Source organism: Carassius auratus, chromosome 14, assembly GCF_003368295.1.
Source record: "Carassius auratus strain Wakin chromosome 14, ASM336829v1, whole genome shotgun sequence".
Classification (NCBI taxonomy): Eukaryota; Metazoa; Chordata; class Actinopteri; order Cypriniformes; family Cyprinidae; genus Carassius; species Carassius auratus.
Genome location: NC_039256.1, coordinates 12,677,435 through 12,699,097, shown reverse-complemented (window position 1 = coordinate 12,699,097; position 21,663 = coordinate 12,677,435). Strand labels below are relative to the sequence as shown.

Below are 21,663 nucleotides of genomic sequence, written 5' to 3'. Positions count from 1 at the left end.
TAAATAAAGAGAAGTAAAAGCCTAAAAATAATCATTAATAGCTTTAAATATACATTTTAAAGTTAAGTTTACTTGGAAATTCACAGTAAATTTTACATACTCATCAATGTAAAAAGTATGCTGTTAAATATCATTAATTTACTGTACTGTACAATATGTAAGATTTACTTATATTTTATCAAATTTACTTTAACAAGGTAACACTCAAAAACAACCATGCTATTAAGCATGTGATTCACATGCAAACATGCAAATAAGCAGACAGAATTAATCAAATTAACACAGAGAACTTGATACTTGGTACACCATGCACTTGGTAACAATCAATAGATAGTGTTTGAGCATGTATTGATCATTTTAAGTAGAAAATAAACGGTAGCACTTTATTTTACAGTCCTGTTCCTCATGTACATACTATGTACTTATTATAGTAATTACAATAACTATGTAATAACTACGTACTAACCCTGAACCTACCCCTAAACCTAACCCTACCCCATTTAGTTACCTTGTATTACCAGAACTTTCTTAGATAAATACACTGTAAGTACACTATAAGTACATGTTAGTACACGTACTGTTAAATAAAGTGCAACCAAATAAACTCCAGAGGTCACAAAACATTATGTTCCTAAAACTGACAACAAAAACAACCCTAAAACAGTGTAAATACAACTTAAAAACAGTGAAGAATTAAACTTTATTTTTTAATTATTCATGCCCAGTGCATGATGGGAAATAGGGGATCATAACAGATATTTACTTAAAGAATCCTTGTAAACATAACAAACGGTTCCAAGTAAAATAAACTTATGAGTTCCAACTTTAATTTCTACAAGCTTAAATTTATTACTAATACAGGATTTACTTTTTTTAAATTCTTGCATCAAATTATTTAATGTAGAAATTACATTTGTTTTTATGTAGTATTTACTTCATCAAAAATAATATTTATCAGTGTACATAATCCCAAAAAAGACTCAGTAATACGTTTACATGCACATGCACTACAAATCATCTTGCACTGTTCCCCAGCCAGCTGCTTGACTTAAGATGTTTCTCTTTGCACATGTACAGTATTATGTGAAGCATTCATATAGATTTTATTATTTTTTTAGTTTATATATAGGCAAACATTTATATATAGTATATTTATAGTCAAAATCTGTCAGTATGTTAGTTGTGTATAGGTTTATACAGTTTTACTTCATTGTTGTTTGTCTGTATTTATGTAGCACCGTGGTCCTGTGAGGCACGACATTTCAGACACGTCACATCCATAATAAAGTTTTGTCACATCCAATATCTTTGTTACACTCCATAAAAGACTTAAATATTTTAAATGTTGTTTTTTTTAATGTTCAGCTAAGACCCCTTCATCATGTGGATATCAATATTTATACATTTGACTTAAAAGTTCACAGACATTAAAGAAAATCATGCACAAGCAACAATGAAAATTATGTTATTTCCTATCACATCCATAACACATCACTATTTGACTTGTTGTGGGAACGAATCTGCACTAGTTTGGGCTACGCAGCGCAGACCGTTTATCTGCTTGAGCCGGAGCCGCAGGCTGACCTCGATCACACAACACTGTTATACACAGCGCTGTATCACAGACTGTGGAAACTTAAAACTGGACTTTAAGCAACTTGAGCTATGAGCTTCTCCACCCTTCCTCCAGACTCTAGGACTTTGGTTTCCAAATGAAATACAGATCTTGCTCTCATCTGAAAAGAGGACTTTGGACGACTGGGCAACAGCCCAGTTCTTTTTCTTCTTCTTAGCCCAGGTAAAATGCCTCCTACCTTGTCTGTGGTTCAGGAGTGGCTTAACAAGTGGAATACGACAACTGTATCCAAATTCCTTGACATGCATGTGTGGTGGCTATTGATGCCTTGAAACCAGCCTCGGTCCATTCCTTGTGAATTTCACTCAAATTCTTGAATCAATTTTGCTTGACAATCCTCATAAGGCTGCGGTTCTCTTGGATGTTTGTGTATCTTTTCCTTCCACTCAACTTTCTGTTAACATGCTTGGATACAGCACTCTGTGAACAGTCAGCCTCTTTTGCAATGAATGTTTGTAACTTACGACCCTTGTGAAGGGTGTCAATGAATGTCTTCTGGACAACTGTCAGACCAGCAGTCTTCCCCATGATTGTGTAGCCTGAACCAAACTGGGAGACCATTTTGAAGGCTCAGGAAACCTTTGCAGCTGTTTTGAGTTGATTAGCTGACTGGCATGTCACCATATTCAAATTTGTTGAGATAGTGAATTGGTGGGTTGTTGTTAAATGTGAGTCAAAATCATCACAATTATAAGAACCAAAGACTTAAACTACTTCAGTCTGTGTGCACTGAATTTATTTAATACACAAGTTTCACAATGAGTTGAATTACTGAAATAAATGAACTTTTCCATGACGTTGTAATTTATTGAGAAGCACCTGTAGTTTAGTTGTAATTAGCTTTTTAGTAGTTTAGTGTTTAGCTTGTTAAATACTGAACCATCCAATCATATTATTAATAATGGAGTTATCCAGAGGTTCATGTCACGGGTCTGGATCCAAATCCTGTCAGAGCCGCTTCATAATTCAGTGTGAATGCTTCTGCCCAGAGAGGTCACAGGCACCACAGAGGTCACTCCACAGGGTCCTTTCCAGAGCTTCTTGTCCCCGCCTGAATATTCCTGCTGCTGTTGTAACCCCAGAAGAGGTTTCCGAGATGATTGACCGGGTCACACTGATGTTCCTCTCATCATGATGGTAAAGAACAGTTCAAGGCTGCTCGAGTCCCAGAGCTCCTCTCTTAACCTCCCTGCTCTCAGAGGCTCCTGCTAAAGCCGCTCTGATCCAAGAGGATCCTCTCACAGCCCCAGTGTTTCCTCTCACTGCTGTGACTCCTCCGTAAAGATACTACACCTGTGAGCAACATCAAAAAGACTGTGATTTTAAAATACACAGAAATGTGTTGCTTTAATAGGAAAACGAGACAATCTGGAAATATTAACCGTTATTTCAGTTCTAGAGAGGTTAAGCCTCTCATTTTAGCAGTTTATTTTTATCACCTTGAATGTTGTTTTGAATAATAATAAAAAATAAAACTCACCAAGTTTTGTATTAAACTCTTCCTTTTTGATCTGTACGGTGTAGCTCTGGTATTTCTAAAACAATATTGTGATATGAGCCATATGGAATATAATTTAAAACAAAGCCAATGTCAAATTCTCAGAAAGTTTCCCACTTCATCCTCCTTCACTCTAGTCCAAATATTACAAATATTCAAAAAGTACAAATATTCAATATAGTCTCGATTAATGTGATGCTACCTGATGTATGTCTTCACCACAGGGCACCAGTGCAACTGCACTTTCAGTTCCTTACAACGGTTAACGCAAGAAACCACTGGGCTATAAGATTGTCATAGTAAAGGAGGACCTTTCTTCCTACTGTCAGTTATTCAAACACACACACACACACACACACACACACACACTAGCTGACTTTACAGCGGAAGTCTTTATCTTAGTTGTCTTCCCTCCCATCAGAGGACAACGGCAACTTTGAGTTTGGCAGAAGCGTGAAGGTAGCTTTTGCTTTATTGACTTTTATTGCACAATTGAGTCTGTTTTTAAAGTTGCTCTAACTGTATTAATGATGATTCCATGCTTAATGTGCATTAATAAATACGGTTCAGTTCCAAATCAATGCATGCTACAGGTTAAACATCAGTACATAATACAGTGCCATGTATATTGTGTCATGCAACTGAATTTGCTTTTAAAATGGCGCTTGTTTGGTAACAGAAATGAGACAGAAATCCATTCAATCATGGCATGAATTTCTCTCTCATACGCACAGATGTCTGTTAAACCAGACGATAGCAAGGATGAAGAGGGGAGTCATGGGCCGGAGGTCACAGTTGTGGAGACGAACCGCTTTGGCTTCATTCTAGGCAATGGAGAAACTGACAGGTCAGTGTTGATGTCTGTTCATCACGGCTTAGAGTTTGGGTGATTTGAGTGTTTGTGACTGTATTTATATGCTGTAAGCCCTGGTTGAGCAACAGTGTGTGTGATTAAATGTATCATCTGTGGTCAGATCAATTTTGTAAGGCGCTTTGATCCTGTATTACCAGTATTGATAACTCATAACTCATGATTATACTTTACCGTTACCTTCCGCACCTCTTACTCTCATTTTCTCCTTCTCAACATCCTGTCATGTTGCCATGGTGATTTCTAGGCTGTCAGAGTGTGGTTTCCTGTTTTCTGTGTGTTTGCCTCTTGTGACACTCATGCTTTTCTCTGCTATGGGGAGTGTGCTTTACTGAGAGTAAGTTAGGAAGCAGGGTAAAGGTGTGTTATTTCTGCTTTGGTGTAAAGTATTTTTCTCACTGATTGTACAGTGTTGGTGACAGTGAAGCATGCTGCTGTGCTGTGAGTGTAGTTGCTGATTGTGTGTGTTGTTGACAGGGATGGTCCATGTCCTGAGTTAGTGAGACACCGAGAGTCCAAGTGGCTCAGCCTCATGACTCAATGGGAGCAAGTGATGGAGAAAAAGAGCAACAAGGTGTGTCTGGCTTGCTGTTGTATACTTGAGTGTAAAATTGTATATAATAAGAAAGGTCAAAGGTCATCTGGTACCTTTAGTATAATTACTTGTGGGCCCCATCCATATCTAGGTACCAGAATATCATTCAGACATTTATTCTTTTTTTTTTATTCAAACACTCCCAGCAATATCTAAGTACTATGATAGAAAATATAAAGAGTTTTTTTAGTTACCTTGTATTACCAGAACGTTCTTAGATAAATACACTGTAAGTACACTATAAGTACATGTTAGTACATGTACTGTAAAATAAAGTGCAACCAAATAAACTCCAGAGGACACAAAACATTATGTTCCTAAATCTGACAACAAAAACAACCATAAAACAGTGTAAATACAACTTAAAAACAGTGAAGAATTAAACTTTATTTTTTAATTATTCATGCCCAGTGCATGATGGGAAATAGGGGATCATAACAGATATTTACTTAAAGAATCCTTGTAAACATAACAAACGGTTCCAAGTAAAATAAACTTATGAGTTCCAACTTTAATTTCTACAAGCTTAAATTTATTACTAATATAGGATTTACTTTTTTTAAATTCTTGCATTAAATTATTTAATGTAGAAATTACATTTGTTTTTATGTAGTATTTACTTTACCAAAAAATAATATTTATCAGTGTACATAATCCCAAAAAAGACTCAGTAATACGTTTACATCCAGAATATCATTCAGACATTTATTTATTTTATTTTTATTCAAACACTCCCAGCAATATCTAAGTACTATGATAGAAAATATAAAGATAAAAAAAAAATCTTATTTTTCAGTTGGAATGTGTAATTCACATGGAAAAACATAGTCAGGTTAACTCTAACATTGTAGTGGCAATATTTGCATGGCACAGCACTGCCTTTATTCTTTTCCAAAAAAAAAATTAAATCATGTACACATTGTTTTAATCGTTCCATGATAAAATTAGAAATTTTTGCGCCAAATGCTTGTGGAAAAGCTAGTACACTTTAGTATACTTTAAAGAAAAAAGACTACTACTACTAATATACTTTTATGCTAACTGAATGTAATGTTTTCAACACTTAATTGCATGTTAAGTGAAATTAAGTTGTATTACAGTTTAAAATAAATAATTATTAAATGCAAGTAGCTGAAATTTACAGTGCTTTTCAGACCCACTTAAGTAGGGCTTAAGTACATATATGTAATTTCATTAAACTAAAATATACCTTAATATATTTTTTATTTAAACCTGTGAGTAATGTCATTTAAATGTATTTGTAATTTGTAATGTTATTAAGTGCACTTTTACTTGTGTCTTGAAAGTTTAGTTTTTTTCAATTACACTTAAGTGCCCTTTTATTTTATGCACATTAAATAATATGTCTGATGGTAGTTTATGAATACCTTTAAGATTTGAAGTGCACTGTAAATGCACATTCTATACAATTACACATTTATTTTTCACTAGGGACAGAGTAGAGAAAGATTAATAACATTTCAGATTATTTCTAAGTTTAACAGCTGTTAACTGGAAAGGCCTATTTATGGAACTAGAAATTGATAAATCAATAGTTATTGAACTAGGCATGTGTCAGCTGCCCAGTCATTGGTTCATGCTGGCCACAAAGAATAATACTCTCCTGTTTGAATTAGATGTGCTGACATACTAAACCATCAAACTAGTTTTGAAAATGTTTGTATTCAGCTGATCATTTATGATCTCGGTTGATTCTTTGAGCATTGATTGATCTGTTGATTATAGTTGAGACCTCATGTGTCATTGTCAGTCAGCCTACATATGATACAGGATGTTGAATGTCAAATACTGCTGGCTACAAATGAATGCCAAATTCCTCTGTATGTACAGTACCTTTAACAATCATTAAAAAAGTTGATCATTATATGATATAATTTGGGATCATTATATGTAAAGAATTAGGTGATTACTAAAAAAAAAGTAATATTTTTTTATTCTTTTTTTTTTTTTTTTTGCTAACATTTCCAAAATCTGCATGGCTTCTGGAGTTATTTTCAGTTGAAACAGCTTTCATAGCATGAGTCTTACAATAGACATCTGCATGGCTCAGCTCACTTCCTTTGTCTCAGGTCAAAGGTCAGTGTCAGAAGGGCATCCCAGCATCGGTCAGGGCAAAGGGCTGGCCACTGCTCTGTGGAGCTAAGGATAGAAAAGAAAAAAATGAGAGTCTCTACGAAGTAAGTGACTGGTCCTATTTGTATCATATTTTTTATACTCTTATATAAGCCCTGTGTTTCCTCTGTGACTCGTCTAGCGTCTAGTCAAAGCTCCAGATCATCAGGGATGGACCGATATCATCAAAAGAGACACCGACAGACAGTTTCCCTTCCATGAGATGTTCCAGTCCAAAGACGGCCATGGGTACTGTACTGCCTTTCCCTTCCCTTGCAATGTTCTCTACAGCATTATAATTCACAAGATTAGTCATAAAGCTTCTTTCTCACTGGTGTCTGTATGAGCAGTCAGAAGGACTTGCTCGAGGTCCTGAAAGCGTACACTCAGTATCGCCCAGACGAGGGCTACTGTCAGGCGCAGGGTCCGGTGGCTGCTGTCCTTCTGATGAACATGCCTGCTGAGGTACTGCTTCTGTCATGATTATTTACCTGGCTATACAGAAAACGACAGATATAACAGAATAAATGACCAAATAATATGCAAAATTTGATACATTTATAATGTACACAACTTTTTCTGTTTTTAGAAATCTCTTGTGCTCGCCAAGGCTGCATTTATCTGATCAAAAGCACAATATAACAGTAATATACTGAAATATTTGTATGGTTTTAAATAGCTGTATTTTTTAATTGATTTACAAATTTAGTTTATTCCTGTGATCCACAGCTGTATTTCTTTAGCATCATTACTCCAGTCTTCAGTGTGACATGATCCCAGGGAACATGTTAGGAGAAAATTGTTATCTTGAATGCAATGTAAGTCGCTTTGGATAAAAGAGTCTGTTAAATGCATAAATTTAATTTGATCTCTATTAAAGAGAAAAGAATCACTTCATCCGATGTTTAAAGTGAATAAAATAGACTTGACAGCCTATTATATTATTTACATTTACAAGTAGTAGACGCTTTTATCCAAAGTGACTTACAAATGAGGACAATGGAAGCAATCAAATACACAAAAGAGCAATGATATATAAGTGCTATAACAAGTCTCAGTTAGCTTAAACACAGTACACGTAGCATGGGCTTTTAAATAATATAGTAAATAAAACGAAAACAGATAGAATAGAAAAAGAATAGAGCAAGCTAGTGTTTGAGATCTTTTTTTTATAATTGTATAATAAATGAAAAGAAAATAGATAGAATACAAAATTATTTTTTAAAGAATAGAATTAGAATAGTGAGTGCTAAAGTTAGAGGGTCAAATAAACATAAAAGAGATGGGTTTTAAGCTGATTCTTGAAGATGGCTAAGGACTCAGCTGCTCGGATTGAGTTGGGGAGGTCATTCCAACCGGAGGGAACATTTAATTTTAAAGTCCGTAAAAGTGACTTTGTGCTTCTTTGGGATGGCACAATCAAGCAACGTTCACTTGCAGAACGCAAACTTCTAGAGGGCACATAAGTCTGAAGTAATACATTTATGTAAATGTGTGCAGAGCCAGTGGTAGTTTTGTAGGCAAACATTAATGCCTTGAATTTTATGCGAGCAGCTATTGGTAGCCAGTGAGAACTGATAAACAGAGGGTGTGGCATGTATTCTTTTTGGTTCATTAAAAATGAATCTTGCTGCTGCGTTCTGGATTAATTGTAAAGGTTTGATAGAATTGGCTGGAAGACCTGCCAAAAGGGCATTGCAATAGTCCAGCCTGGACAGAACAAGAGCTTAAACAAGGAGTTGTGCAGCTTGTTCCGAAAGAAAGGGTCTGATCTTCTTAATGTTGAATAAAGCAAATATGCAGGACTGGACACTTTTAGCAATGTGGTCTGAGAAAGTCAGCTGATCATCAATCATAACTCCAATGTTTCTGGCTGTTTTTGAAGCAGTTATGGTTGATGTGCCTAACTTAATGGTGAAATTTTGATGAAACGATGGGTTTTGCTGGAACCACAAGCAGTTCTGTCTTGGCAAGGTTGAGTTGAAAGTGATGGTCCTTCATCCAACAAGTAATGTCTGTTAGACAAGCTGAGATGTGAGCAGCTACCGTCGGATCATCAGAATGGAATGAGAGGTAGAGTTGAGTGTCATCAGCATAGCAGTGGTATGAAAAGCCATGTTTCTGAATGACAGAACCTAATGATGCCATGTAGACAGAGAAGAGAAGTGGTCGAAGAACTGAGCCCTGAGGCACCCCAGTAGTTAGATGTTGTGACTTGGACACCTCCCCTCTCCAAGATACTTTGAAGGACCTATCTGATACACTGTAGGTAAGACTCAAACCATTGAAGTATGGTTTCTGAGATGCCTTTTGCCAGTAGGATTGATAGGAGGATCTGGTAATTAACCATGTCAAAAGCAGCGGATAGATCAAGCAGGATGAGTATTGAAGATTTGGATTCCGCTCTTGCCAGTCTTAGAGCTTCAACAACTGAGAGCAAGGCCGTCTCAGTTGAATGTCTACTTCTGAAGCCAGATTGGTTGCTGTCAAGGAGTTTGTTCTGCATGAGAAATGTAGAGACTTGGTTGAACACAGCTCGTTCAAGTGTTTTTGCAATGAAAGGAAGAGGGGAAACTGGTCTGTAGTCCTCTAAAAAAGATGGGTTGAGGGTGGGACTCTTAAGTAGTGGAGTTATACGAGCCTGTCTAAATGATGAGGGAAAACACCAGTGTGGAGGGATATGTTAATGTTGCATGTTGTACTAATATGTTGTGAGTGAGTGTATGTTTGCTGGTGATATGAGCTTGAATGATTGTGGTGTGGAAAGTTGTGCACTGATGTTTTTTATTTTATTATTAAAAAACATGGCAAAGTTGTCAGCTATTAGAGATGAAGGAGGGGGAGGAGGAGTACAAAGGAGCGAGGAATTTTTTTTAAAAAGCATGTGAGATTTAGACGAATTGTTAATTTTTTTATGATAGTTAGTCATTTTAGCAGTGGAGACATTAGCAGAGAAGGAAGAGAGGAGTGACTAATACACATTAAGGTCAGTAGTATTTTTGGATTTACGACACACCCTTTCAGCAGCTCTAAGCTTAGAACAATGTTCGCGTAGAACATCAGATAACAAATGGGCGGTACGGGCTGGCCTGGAAGACAAGGGGCAAACAGTGTCTAAACAAGATGTAAGAGTGGAGCAGAAAGTATCAGTAGCATTGTTAGCATCCAAAGATGCAAAAAGTTTAGAGGGAAGGAAGTGAAGAATGAACCATTGCAGATAGCTGGGAGGGTGAGAGAGAGCGTACATTACGTCGAAAGATGACATGTGGCAGAGTAAGTGATGTGTCAGGGACCATGTTGAGGTTAAGAGTGAGGACGAAGTGATCCGACGTGTGCAGTGGAGTAACCAGAACATGATCAGTAGAGCAGTGTCATGTATAAATAAGGTCCAGTTGGTTGCCTGATTTGTGAGTAGCAGTAGTTGACACTCGGTTGAGATCAAAATAGGCAAGCAGAGTCTGGAAATCAGTAAATAGAGGTTTATCTAGGTGGATGTTGAAATCTCCAAGCTTAACTAGGGGAGTACCATCCTCAGGAAAGGTTGAGAGCAGCATCTAATTCATCCAAAAAGTTACCCCAGTGGTCCTGGGGGTCGCTAGACAATTACAAAATGTATTTTAAGAGGGTAGGTAACAGTTTCTGAATGAGATTCAAAGGAGCTGTTGATACCTGAAGATGGTAAAGGATTACATTTTCAATCATTAGAGACGATCTGATCCAAGTCTCTGTCAGGGCCATAAGATTAAGCTTTGAATGACTAATAATAGAAGTAATGAAATCGGCTTTGTTTACAGCAGACCTGCAATTCCAGAGACCAATAGAAAAAGAAACTAGTGTATTAGCAGATATAGGCAAAGTGTGCAGGTTGTTAACATTGCGCTGCCTACATTGTGTGATGCGTGGTTTGCGAGTGGTAGTGGTAGTAGGGATCTGGAAACACATAGTAAGAATTGGTTATAAAAACTCAAACAGAAACGAAACAAGTAGAAGGATAAAGGGATTAATCAAAACAATACTTATATCCCTTGCCAGTGTCCCTTCCTGGTGGAGTCACATGGTAGAGTCGATGGTCTTTACACTCTTCGGTCTTCACACAAGGAGGGCTTAACCAGAGGGCTACTGCGACCACTGCCACAGTATAACAAACCTATTTTATACCCGTCAGACAAAACGGAAATTGAATTCAGCTGAACACACTTTACTGTTTTTCACAACAAAGGTCTAAGCAAACGCACGACACTGAAAACGTATGCGATAGAGTACGAAACGCAGCACGTCTCAACACAGTAAACAAAATTGTTGTTGCAAGCGATTCCTAGCAACGACAACTGCGCTAAACACTAATGAGAAAAGAAATAAATACACTTACAATCTGCTTTTAACTCTAGAAGCAAAAAGGGTATTTCTTTACACTGTTTTTTACTAGCGCTTGAACACACTTGGTCCCAGACGATTTACTAATGGTCCCAGACGGTTTAATTTCATGAGTGGTGTCCCGCTATTATCCCAGAAATTGTATGTATAGTCTACAGTAGAAATAGTTTGTTTGCTTGCAAGCTTGATGCTTAACATGGCCTCATTGTTTGCATTGTTTTAGGAGGCGTTCTGGTGTCTGGTGCAGATTAGTGAGCTCTACCTCCCTGGATACTACAGCCCTCTGCTGGTAGGGCTTTATCTTTACAGTAACCATAACAACAATGGTTACATTTCTATAAAGTTATAAATAGACTTTTCTTTTTCTTTTTCTTCAGGAAGGTGTTTTATTCGATGCTGCTGTTCTCTTAAGCATTTTAAAAAAACAGTGTCCAGCCGCACACAAACACCTACAGAGTCAGGGGGTGGAGCCTCTGATGTTTGCCACTGATTGGCTGATGTGTTTGTACAGCCGTCACCTGCCCTTCGACACTCTGCTCAGAGTCTGGGATCTCTTTTTCTGCTATGGTTGGTTTTCAAATATATATTTGCATGCTTTAAAGGTGTTCTTAGTAATTGTTGGTTTGACTTTGGTCATAGACGTTATACTGGCACCTATTGGCTTTGATGGTGAATTATGGAAAACATTTTAGATACCAGATGCCATTATTGCATTATTTTTTCCTATTTATGCAGTTTATTCTAAAACAAAAAAGTATCTGTACACGTAAGTATTTTCCCTTTCAAAAAAGTATTTGTTAAAGCTTGGTGGCATAAATCAAACCAGCCAGCCAGAGAGATAGTGCACCTTTATTCCACCTCTTGCCATGTTGAACTGTTGTTAATGTCCATGTATTGACCACAGCTTGTGTGTATTGCAGGTGTGCGTGTCTTATTTCAGGTCGCTGTGGTGCTGGTGCGTCGATGTCTTGGAGAAGGACGTCTGCGAAAGGAGTGTGATGGACAGATGGAAACGCTGGAGAGATTGCGAGGTGTTAAACAGCGTGTTCAACATGAGCAGACTGATGCCTTTATCCACGAGGTAATATTACTGATTATCTCAGCTCATCTGAATAAAGGCCTGTTCACACCACAATGAGATTTTAATTCGAATGACATACATTTGCATACCATCGATGCTATAGATTTTTACTAATCTCTTTTTCATGGCACTACAAAGAAAATGGACCAACCAGTAAGAACTGGTGCTGTGAGAATTGGTCTCTCCATTGAAATCGTGTCTCCATTAAGACCCCAAGTGTTCGCTTGGACTTTAATGGATTAAAAATCACATTATGATAACTACATTATAAGGACCATCAATGTGTGCTTTAGTAAAGGGGGTCGCACACCGGACGAGAACCGCAGCGCTGCGTCGCGCCATGTCTTTAAAATTCGAACACATTATTCTCTATGAGTGTACACACACCGGTGGCGCCATTCGGATTTTAAATTGTTGTTCATGTGTGCTTAGTTTAACTATTAGTTGATTGAGAGCTAACTTACAACACCGTATCTATTGTCTCTACTCATTTATTTGGTGTTGTTTGATACACACCACAGTGAAAACAAAAAATCTGAAAACGGAATATTTGAAAACATTTTAACAATTTTTGTTTGGCTTCTTTATTGTCCTGTAAGTCATGGTGTACTTCTATTTTTCTAAAACTGCCACCTTCTGTCAGAGACTGAATATGCATTTACATTTAGACCATCTGCTGTTTTTATGCATTACATGGATAGCTCACCAAAAATGAAAATTATCCCTTGATTTACTCACCCTCAAACCATCCTTGGTGTATATGACTTTCTTTCAGATGAATACAATTTAAAACAGTTATATTAAAATATGTCCTGGCTCTTCCAAGCTTTATAATAGCAGTGAATTGGGTTCAAGATTTTGAAGCGCATAAAAGTGCATCCATCCATCATAAAAAGTGCTACACACGGCTCAGGGGGGGTTAATAAAAGCCTTCTATAGTGAATCACTTACGTCGTCCATTAGAAAGCCACTCTTGTATGATGGATGGACAAAGTTTTTCATGCTTCAAAATCTCAACACCCATTCACTGCCATTATAAAGCTTGGAAGAGCCAGGGAATTGTTTAATAACTCAGATTGGATTCTTCTGAAAGAAGAAAGTCATATACACCCAGGATGCCTCGATGGAAAGTAAATCATGGGTAAATTTAAATTTTTGGGTGAACTAACCCTTTAACTAGGGTTAAATCATATTATATAAAAAATATAAAAGACAATTTTGGGGAATTCTAAATAATAGACTGAATCAGGCAGTGAAAGCATTAACTCTAAACATGGATATGCAGTAGTCTAACCTATGTGCACACTCTTGCTGTGTTATTGGTTGTTTTTTTTTGCGATTTACTCAATAATGGCTTATCACATATGATTTAAACAACAATTACTGTAGATGATATATATCGCACACCCCTAATGTGACTATGCCAAAAATGTAACTCCAAACATTTGTATTGAAGTGAACAGTCCTTTAGTCCTGACAGACTTATTTACTCAAAACCACTGTTACATTCTCAGGTATGTTCGGTGTCCCTGTCCTTGACAGACCTGCAAAAACAAACTGAGAAAGAGCTGGAGAAATGGAAAAAAGAGAGACCAAACTCGACCTTTGACCCGCGCGGGCGATGTCACGGATGCCGGATGGTTTGGGAGAGAACACAGGAAAAGAAAGAGCGACCGAAGGGGAGCCTGACTCTTCCTCTCACACGCTCACAATCTTCACTTTCTCCTTTGGCTCTGCGCAAGAAATGGAGGAAGAGGAGCAGTAAGAGTGACATGGAGGAGTGGGATGGAGGAGGAAGAAAACTCACAAGAAGCGTGATGGAGGAGAGCGATGAGGAGGAGGTGAGGAGGAGGAGTGTGTGCGGTATCGTTGGGGAGCAAAGGGCCAAACGGGACAGGCTTGCAGACGAACTCTGCTCACACAAAGATCACAACACACATCCTAAAATCTCAGTGGTGGTGTCCTCCAGCATTGACTGTGATGGTTTTGAGAAAGAGCATACAGAAACGTCTTTGAACCAACAGAAGGATCCTTTAGAAACAACACGAGGTGATGAGAAAGAAAGGGCCGCTGCTTGTGTGGTTGAGGAGAGCATAAAGACACTTCACCATATACAGGACACAAATCAAGATGCACAGATTACAGAAACACAAGGACATCCGGTTGAACAGAAGACAGACATAGACAAAAATCAAGATGATCAGAGCACAGAAGCACCAACAAATCAAGATGAACACAATACAGACAAACAGACGTGTCAAGATGAACAGACTGTGGAGACTGAAACAATTTTAGAGCCAAGTGAAGAAAGTACATCACAGGAAGAAGACATACAGTCTGACTCCAGTAAACAGGAAGAGGAAATACAACCACACAGCAACATCCAGGAAGAAGATACACAAACAGAACACTGCAAAAAAGAAGAAGAAACAGAAGATAGGTTGCCAAACATCATAACGACTGAAGAAAATGAGGAAAATATCCCAGAGAAAGAGGTACAGATACATGTTGTTCAGGAGGAAGAGAGCTCTCAAACATCTGGTGATCAACATGAAGAACAAGAACTTTCAGAAAGCCAGAGAGAAGATTTGTTCATTGACACAATTATAGAGGAAGATGAGGAGACTGAAAATGAAAACCATACTGATGCAGACAAGGAGGAAGAGATTCAGCAAGAGTTTGATCTTCTTCCTGAGGAGACCACAGAGATATCCGACCCTTCAAACATGTGTGAGGAGAAAGATGATGAGAGACAAGATACAAGCTTAGACGAGAGCGACAGTCACTCTCGTAGTGGTACAGAGACATTGCAACCGCCTGAAATAGTGCTAACATCATTTTCTTTAAACAGTGAACAAGAAATTGAAACTGAGCATCTGGATGGACCAACAGATCCCCAACAGCAATCCCAATCAGATGACCGAGAGCAGAGTGATGTGGATACTTCTGTTACTTCCAGAGAGTTGAAGCATTGTCAAAAAGATTCCACTGTGGAGGATACAGACGGATCTGGCAACCTGACAACTGAGCAGAGTGAAGTGAATTCTGCTGATGACACCAACATCCTTGAACCTCAGGAAGAGGGTGCAGCATCCACACACTCTTTTGGCATATGTGATAAAGAAGTCAGTGAGATCAAACCCGAAAACAGTGAAGTAAATAATTCACCTGAATCTAAAATCATAGAAAGTTGTGAAATCAATATTGATGAATCAAGCAACCTCACAAACAATGTAGAGGATGATACTTGTAGATCTGTCCATGCAGAAAGCAATGAAATGCATGCTGCTCCTGGATCAGAAAGCCTTGAATGCAACACAGTAGACATTACTGCTGATTCTGGCAAACTAGAAAGCAATAGTCTGGAAACTGCTGTTGGATCTGGCAACCCAGATAGAAACAGTGTCCCTGTTACAAGTGAATTCGGAAACCCAGAGCAGAAGGAAGTGGATTCTGCTGATAGTAAACTTGAAAACAATGATGAGCATGTTACAACTGAATCTGGCAACCTTGAATGCACCATGACAGATGTTACCACTGAAACTGAAAAAATAGAAAGCGATGGCATGGATGTTGCTGTTGGATCTGACAATCCAAAGAACAATATAACTGGTTCTCCTGTTGAAAACCCACAATGTAAAGATGTACAAATTACAACTGGATCTGGCAACAAAGAGAACAATATAGTGGATTATGTTATTGGATCTGGCAACCCGGATCACAAAGTAGTACATGTCACAACTGAATCAGACAACTCAGAGACCAATATAGAGCATGTGACCACTGGATCTGACAACGCAGAATGCAATGATGTGCCTCCTACAAGTGAATCTGGCAACCCTGAGAACAATATAGTGGATTCTGCAGCTGGATCTAGCAATCCAGATTACAAAGAAGATCAAATTACATCCAGTTCAGAAAACCCAGAGACAGACATAGAGCATGTAAGCTCTGGATCAGGCAACCCTGAGTGTAAAATCGAGGATTGTGCTGCAGAATCTGGCAACCCTCATAACAATGAATGTGCAGGACCAGGAAACAGCCAGGGGTTAGAGTCACCCTCTTCAAATTCAACTTCTAAATCCCCAAACCCAAATGTCCCACCTGCTCACCTCAGCACCTCCAATCCCACAATCCTCTCTGAGGACACCTCCAAAGAGCAACAGCAGCAAGAACTCACACATTCAGAGCAGACTACACCCTCACCGCCTCAAGAAACAGTCCCTCAGCCCACCTCACCAACAAAGTCAGTTCCTCCAAAACGTCTGGGTCTGTTTAGCCGTCTCCGAGGGGAGACCAATAAAACCCCCATCCCTAAAATCCTCATCCAGGACTTTAGCGAGAAAGAGGAGAAGCTGACGGCAAAAGAGAGGCGGCGGCGAAAGAGAGACAAAGAGCGAAAAGAAAGAGAAGAGAAAGACAGAAAGAAACGAGAGAAGGAAATGGAAAAGAACAAAGACAAAGAAAGGAAAAAGCCTCAGACAAGAGGAAAGAGCTTCCAGGTGCTCAGCAGGAAAGGTGCTGATAATGCTGAGACCCCCGGGAACAGTGACTCTCAGACGTCTCACGACAGGAGAAACTCCTTTTTCTGACAGGGATTTTAAAATGATCACAGACTCAATCACATATTTGTATTCCACAGTGGGAGTGAGATGTTTTAATGTGACTTGTGCAATGATTTGATGTGGTTTGTTATATTCACATATTCACATCTCTTGGTTTAAAACCATAATTATTTTCATAGAAAAATAAAATCAAGTGGAGACTTCTGTGTAAATGTTTTTAGCAGTGTTTGTGAGGTTGGGGATGTGGGAGAGTTTTTCCACATCGTTTAGTTCAGTCGATGGGCGGTTATGATGTTTCGGTCTGATTTTCGTCTTCACTGTCACTTGCCAGCACTTCCTGGCTCTGCATGGTCTGATTGGGCAACTGAGAGGGAGTGGGCAGAACTGAACCGAAGAAAAGTGAACAAAACTGAAAAACAAGAAGGCAGGGACTGAATATTAGTGGGATCTGGGAATTTGGTGTTATGTTTTTAAATGATTCATTTAAGTGATTATTGTACCTTTTTGTTGGGAGGTCCTTCTGCAAGTGCTTCCTCTTCACTGAAGGAGTGCTTTCTGTTACTGGTGGGTCGTGGTGGGGACGTGGGGACATGTGACGGTCCAGGAAGTTCGCTGGTCTCCATGGCAATGAGAAACGAGTCCATGTCGTCGCTCATGAAGTCGTCTGGTGGCTGTTCTGTGTCAGGGCTGAGGGGAATAAGTATTAAAGGGTTAGTTCATCCAGAAATGAAAATTCTGTCACAACACAAGAGTATATTCAATATTTCCTGATTTTACTTACCGTTTTGTGTTGACGTGGTTCTTCGGATGCGAGTCCTCTGACAGTGTAGCGAGGACAAAATTAGCCTCCAGAACACTGTCTGTAACACTCAGGATAACGGGACTTAAACACAACCACAAACACACACAGGTGAGAATACACAAATATGCTGATATTGGAAAAAAGTTATTTGTTTTATTTATAATAAATACATATTTCTATTTAGAAAGGATGACAGTAAAGATATTTACAATGTTACAAGAGACTTCAAATAAATGCAGCTCTTTTGAAATTGAAATTTCTATTTATTAAAGGATCCTAAAACATTTTATTGAGCAGCACGACTGAGTTCAATGTGCATAATAATAAGAAATATTTCTCAAGCAGCAAATTAGTATATTAGAATGATTTCTGAAGGATCATGTGGCACTGAAGACTGGAGGAATGATGATGAAAATTCAGCTCTGATCACAGAAATCAATTACATTTTAAAATAAATTCAAATAGTAAAGAGTTCTTATAAATTGTAATAATATTTAACTCTGTTATAGTTTCTGCTGTATTTTTGACCAAATAAAAGCAGTCTTGGTGAAATTTTTTTTTTTTAAAGTAAACAATTTACATATGCAAACTTTTGATTGGAAGCATATATTTCAATTTTAAATATTTTAAAATAAAGTGAATTAAAAAGGTGAATAGAAACTAACCTGCCTGGCTCATCAAAATACATAGAAATGGGAAGACCAGACGACTCGGCAAATGCAAGCAAACCCTGATGATGGAAAACCAGAGAGTTTTCAAAAAATTTGTTTGTTTTAATGCAGGTGAACATATATATCTATAACATTTTAGTTCATTCAAAATTGCTTTATTGGCATGAGTATAAATGATACAATATTCCCAAAGCTTAGAATAAATATACAAAATAAGAAATAACAATTTGCAATATTAAGCAGCATAGCATGCTGTTTTGTACAGATAAATGTAACTGAAAACAGATAAAACCGGAAAAATAAGGTGGATATTGGGGTCTTAAATACTGTTTCACTGAGAAAATAGTGACTGTGTTAGATGTGCTGTATTCACAGCAGTCTTTGGGATTTGTGTGAGAACTCACTCACCCTGAGCTCTTTGAGGCAGAAGGTGATGCTGGTCTGACTGCCGACGGCAAAATGATCAAACTCCTCCGAGCTCAAACACAGTTCAGTCATCATTGCTCGTGATGAGTCTGAGAGAGGAAAAACTTTGTTTGACTTGTTTCTCTATTCCTGCATATCAGCAGATTATAGAGTGACATGACTGATACCTGTATCATCCTCCACGTGGTTCCTGAGCCACACGCGATCACTGCTCACCGACAGATTCACCTCCTCCAGAGACGGAGGGAAGTGCAGAACTGTGTCCACCATCAACCTACAGAGAACAACAGACTCTGATCAAACAGACTCTGAATGGAAATGCACATGGATCGATATTACACTAGTCAACATTTGAAGTTTTCATCGAAGTTCTGTTTTTTTGATCCACTTCAAATGTTGACTGCTGTAATACTGAGGTATTAAAACGAATGCGAACCTGGGTTGAGCCTGTAGCACATTTGCACAGCTCTCTTTATCAAATACGGCCTGCAAACCCTCACAGTCCTGATAGGACAAATTGTGCGTTTTCAAGAGCCCTGGAATAAACACACACAGTTTAGGTGATCATTCAGTAAAATATGCCATTTCTATGCAATATTCGACTCAAGATTGACTCAAAAACAATATGTGACCCTTGAGCACAACAGCAGTCTTAAGTCAATGGGGTATATTTTAAGCAATAGCCAAATAATTGTATGGGTCAAAATTATTGATTTGTCTTTTATGCCAAAAATCTTTAGAATATTAAATAAAGATAATGTTACATGAAGATATTTTGTAAATTTCCTACCGTAAATATTTCAAAACTTAATTTTAATTTTTGATCAGTAATATGCATTGCTAAGAAGTAATTTGGACAACTTTAAAGGTGATTTTCTCTATATTTAGATTTTTTTGCACCCTCAGATTCCAGATTTTAAAATAGTTGTAGTTTTAAAATAGTTGTAGTTGTAATATTGTCCGATCCTAACAAAGCATACATCAATGGAAAGCTTATTTATTTATCTTTCAGATGATGTATAAATCTAAATTTTGAAAGAAATTGACACTTAAGACTGGTTTTGTGGTCCAGGCTCACATATTACTGACTGATAACTACGCCATAATCTAAGTTAATCAAGTTAATACTCACATAAAAGCAACTTTAAAAAAAAAAAAAAAAAAATCACATTTATTAATATTTAAACTACAGTATAACTGTTTATATCTTAATATGTTCATTCCTCATAGTCTCATAGATTAGAGCTGGGATATAATATGGTTACATTTTTCTGACAATATAAAAAATCAGGCATTTGAGCTTTTCATGCTTTAAGTGAGTATACCGTATGTATGCAGGTAAAGTTTAATACTTGCATATCTAACGTCATAAACTATTATGGAGAAAAATATCGGGACACCCCCTTCTAATGAACAGGTTTGACTATTTTAGTAATTCCCAGGAGCACAAATCTTAATGTTTAAGCATAAAATGCTATTCTAGGGAATTGTGTGTTTCTAATTTTATAGAAACAGTTTTAACAGGACTCTTTTCTATTCTAACATGACAAGGTTCAAAAAGAAGTGACTGATTGAGTCAGTGTGGAAGAACTTGACTGGACTGCAGAGAGCTAAGTCCAAATCCCAGATGAACACCTCTGGTGTGACTTTAAATGCAGACCTTAATCACCAAACACCAATGACTTGTACATAAGTGTGCAGTCATTTTAGACACTTCCAAAACTGTTGCAACAGAGATATAAATCAAAATTTTATATACATTAATTATGTTTCCATCTTTGGAAGTGCCTTTTTCTGTTCATTAGAAGGGGGTGTCCCAATATTTTTTTGCAATATAATGCATATGGAGGAGGAATTGAATTCTACAAAAAAAAAATAATAATAATTTTACCGTGTTTACAGTGCAGAGTTATGGTCAACCGACTCTTTTCACTGTTCAACTGAATACGGCATTTTTCTACAGAGCGGTCCAGAGACGTCAGGGATTTGAACACAGCCTGAACGCTCTGAAGAACACAAGACAAACACAGAATAACAGGAAAACATTCCCATCGAGAACACTTTGCAGTACAATTGGAATTTTCTTTGATGCCACATTACATTTCAGCCAGACTGAAAAGTTTGTATGTGCAAAGTATTAATATATAGACACATTTGAATGCACAAGTGATGAATGGACAGGTATTTAGCTCATAAAAGCGTAAAGAGGAACTGCAGGGATGGAAGGAACAGGAAACGTTACCTTGATGGGCATCTTGCAGCGAAAGCTCTGGTCTGAAGGAGCCTGGTATCTCTGGAAGAAGAGAGGAGACAGCAGGAAGCAGGCGAAGGCTGACCGGGAAGAGTTGACTGACCGCAGGGCCAACTGAAAACACAGAAGACAAGACCATGTTCTCACAGTACAGGAGCTGACATTATATACATAGGTTTAAAACCTTACATCTGATTAAACAAACATAAACAGTCGTAAAAACAACACATACCCCATCCTCCATCGGCTCCATATACAGCTCCTCTCCGATTCTTGACAGGGAATGGATGGCTTTAGCTAAAACTACAACAAATGTGGATCAGTGTTCTTCTATTCATACTTAATTTTATGTAAGGTTAAGTGCACGAGAAGCGTGTTTACACAGAAAGCGTCTATGTTACGTCACTCCACTAGCGTTGTGTTTTAAGTTTATTTAATAAATCTTTGAGAACGACTCTCACTAGTTGCTTTAGTTATTACCTTTAACGTTTCCTCCGGTCGCAACACAATCCATTATATTTTGCTTGTCAACAATATTATTTCTAAACAAAGTCTGCATAAAGTATTCAGCGGCTCGAGTAACGTTAGATTCTTATCGCCCACATGACGCCAGTAGCCAATATAACGCGAGAAACTAATCGTAAAAAAAAAACGTTAAGAGCGGTTGTCTGTTATAACAAAACGTATTATAAGCGGATAATTAAAGAATTTGGCAGAGTGCGCCACTGTTTACTTCGAATCCGACATGTGGCGCGTATTT

At 37.9% G+C, this 21,663-nt stretch overlaps 2 protein-coding genes and 1 long non-coding RNA gene across 3 annotated transcripts; 1 reads left to right on the top strand and 2 right to left on the bottom strand.

Annotated features, from left to right (window-relative positions):
- Window positions 1-2,404: 2,404 nt before the first annotated feature.
- Window positions 2,405-3,411, bottom strand: LOC113113661 (uncharacterized). The gene is made up of 3 exons (XR_003293618.1): window positions 3,337-3,411; window positions 3,117-3,171; window positions 2,405-2,929 (listed from the first exon to the last, which is right to left on the bottom strand). It is a non-coding gene; the product is annotated as an uncharacterized LOC113113661 (long non-coding RNA).
- A 79-nt stretch (window positions 3,412-3,490) lies between these two features.
- Window positions 3,491-16,957, top strand: LOC113113657 (uncharacterized). Its single transcript, XM_026280038.1, has 10 exons — window positions 3,491-3,593; window positions 3,869-3,981; window positions 4,483-4,579; window positions 6,691-6,798; window positions 6,876-6,982; window positions 7,084-7,198; window positions 11,331-11,396; window positions 11,485-11,674; window positions 12,028-12,188; window positions 13,703-16,957. Exons 2-10 carry the CDS (start codon window positions 3,869-3,871, stop codon window positions 16,778-16,780), a joined length of 4,035 nt encoding a protein of 1,344 aa, XP_026135823.1. The 5' UTR covers window positions 3,491-3,593; the 3' UTR covers window positions 16,781-16,957.
- LOC113113660 (cell cycle checkpoint control protein RAD9A-like) lies at window positions 16,817-21,660 on the bottom strand. Its single transcript, XM_026280044.1, has 11 exons — window positions 21,384-21,660; window positions 21,136-21,206; window positions 20,895-21,017; window positions 20,544-20,658; window positions 19,089-19,188; window positions 18,820-18,926; window positions 18,635-18,741; window positions 18,221-18,285; window positions 17,535-17,636; window positions 17,254-17,440; window positions 16,817-17,162 (listed from the first exon to the last, which is right to left on the bottom strand). Exons 1-11 carry the CDS (start codon window positions 21,460-21,462, stop codon window positions 17,040-17,042), a joined length of 1,179 nt encoding a protein of 392 aa, XP_026135829.1. The 5' UTR covers window positions 21,463-21,660; the 3' UTR covers window positions 16,817-17,039.
- Between the last annotated feature and the right edge of the window lie 3 nt (window positions 21,661-21,663).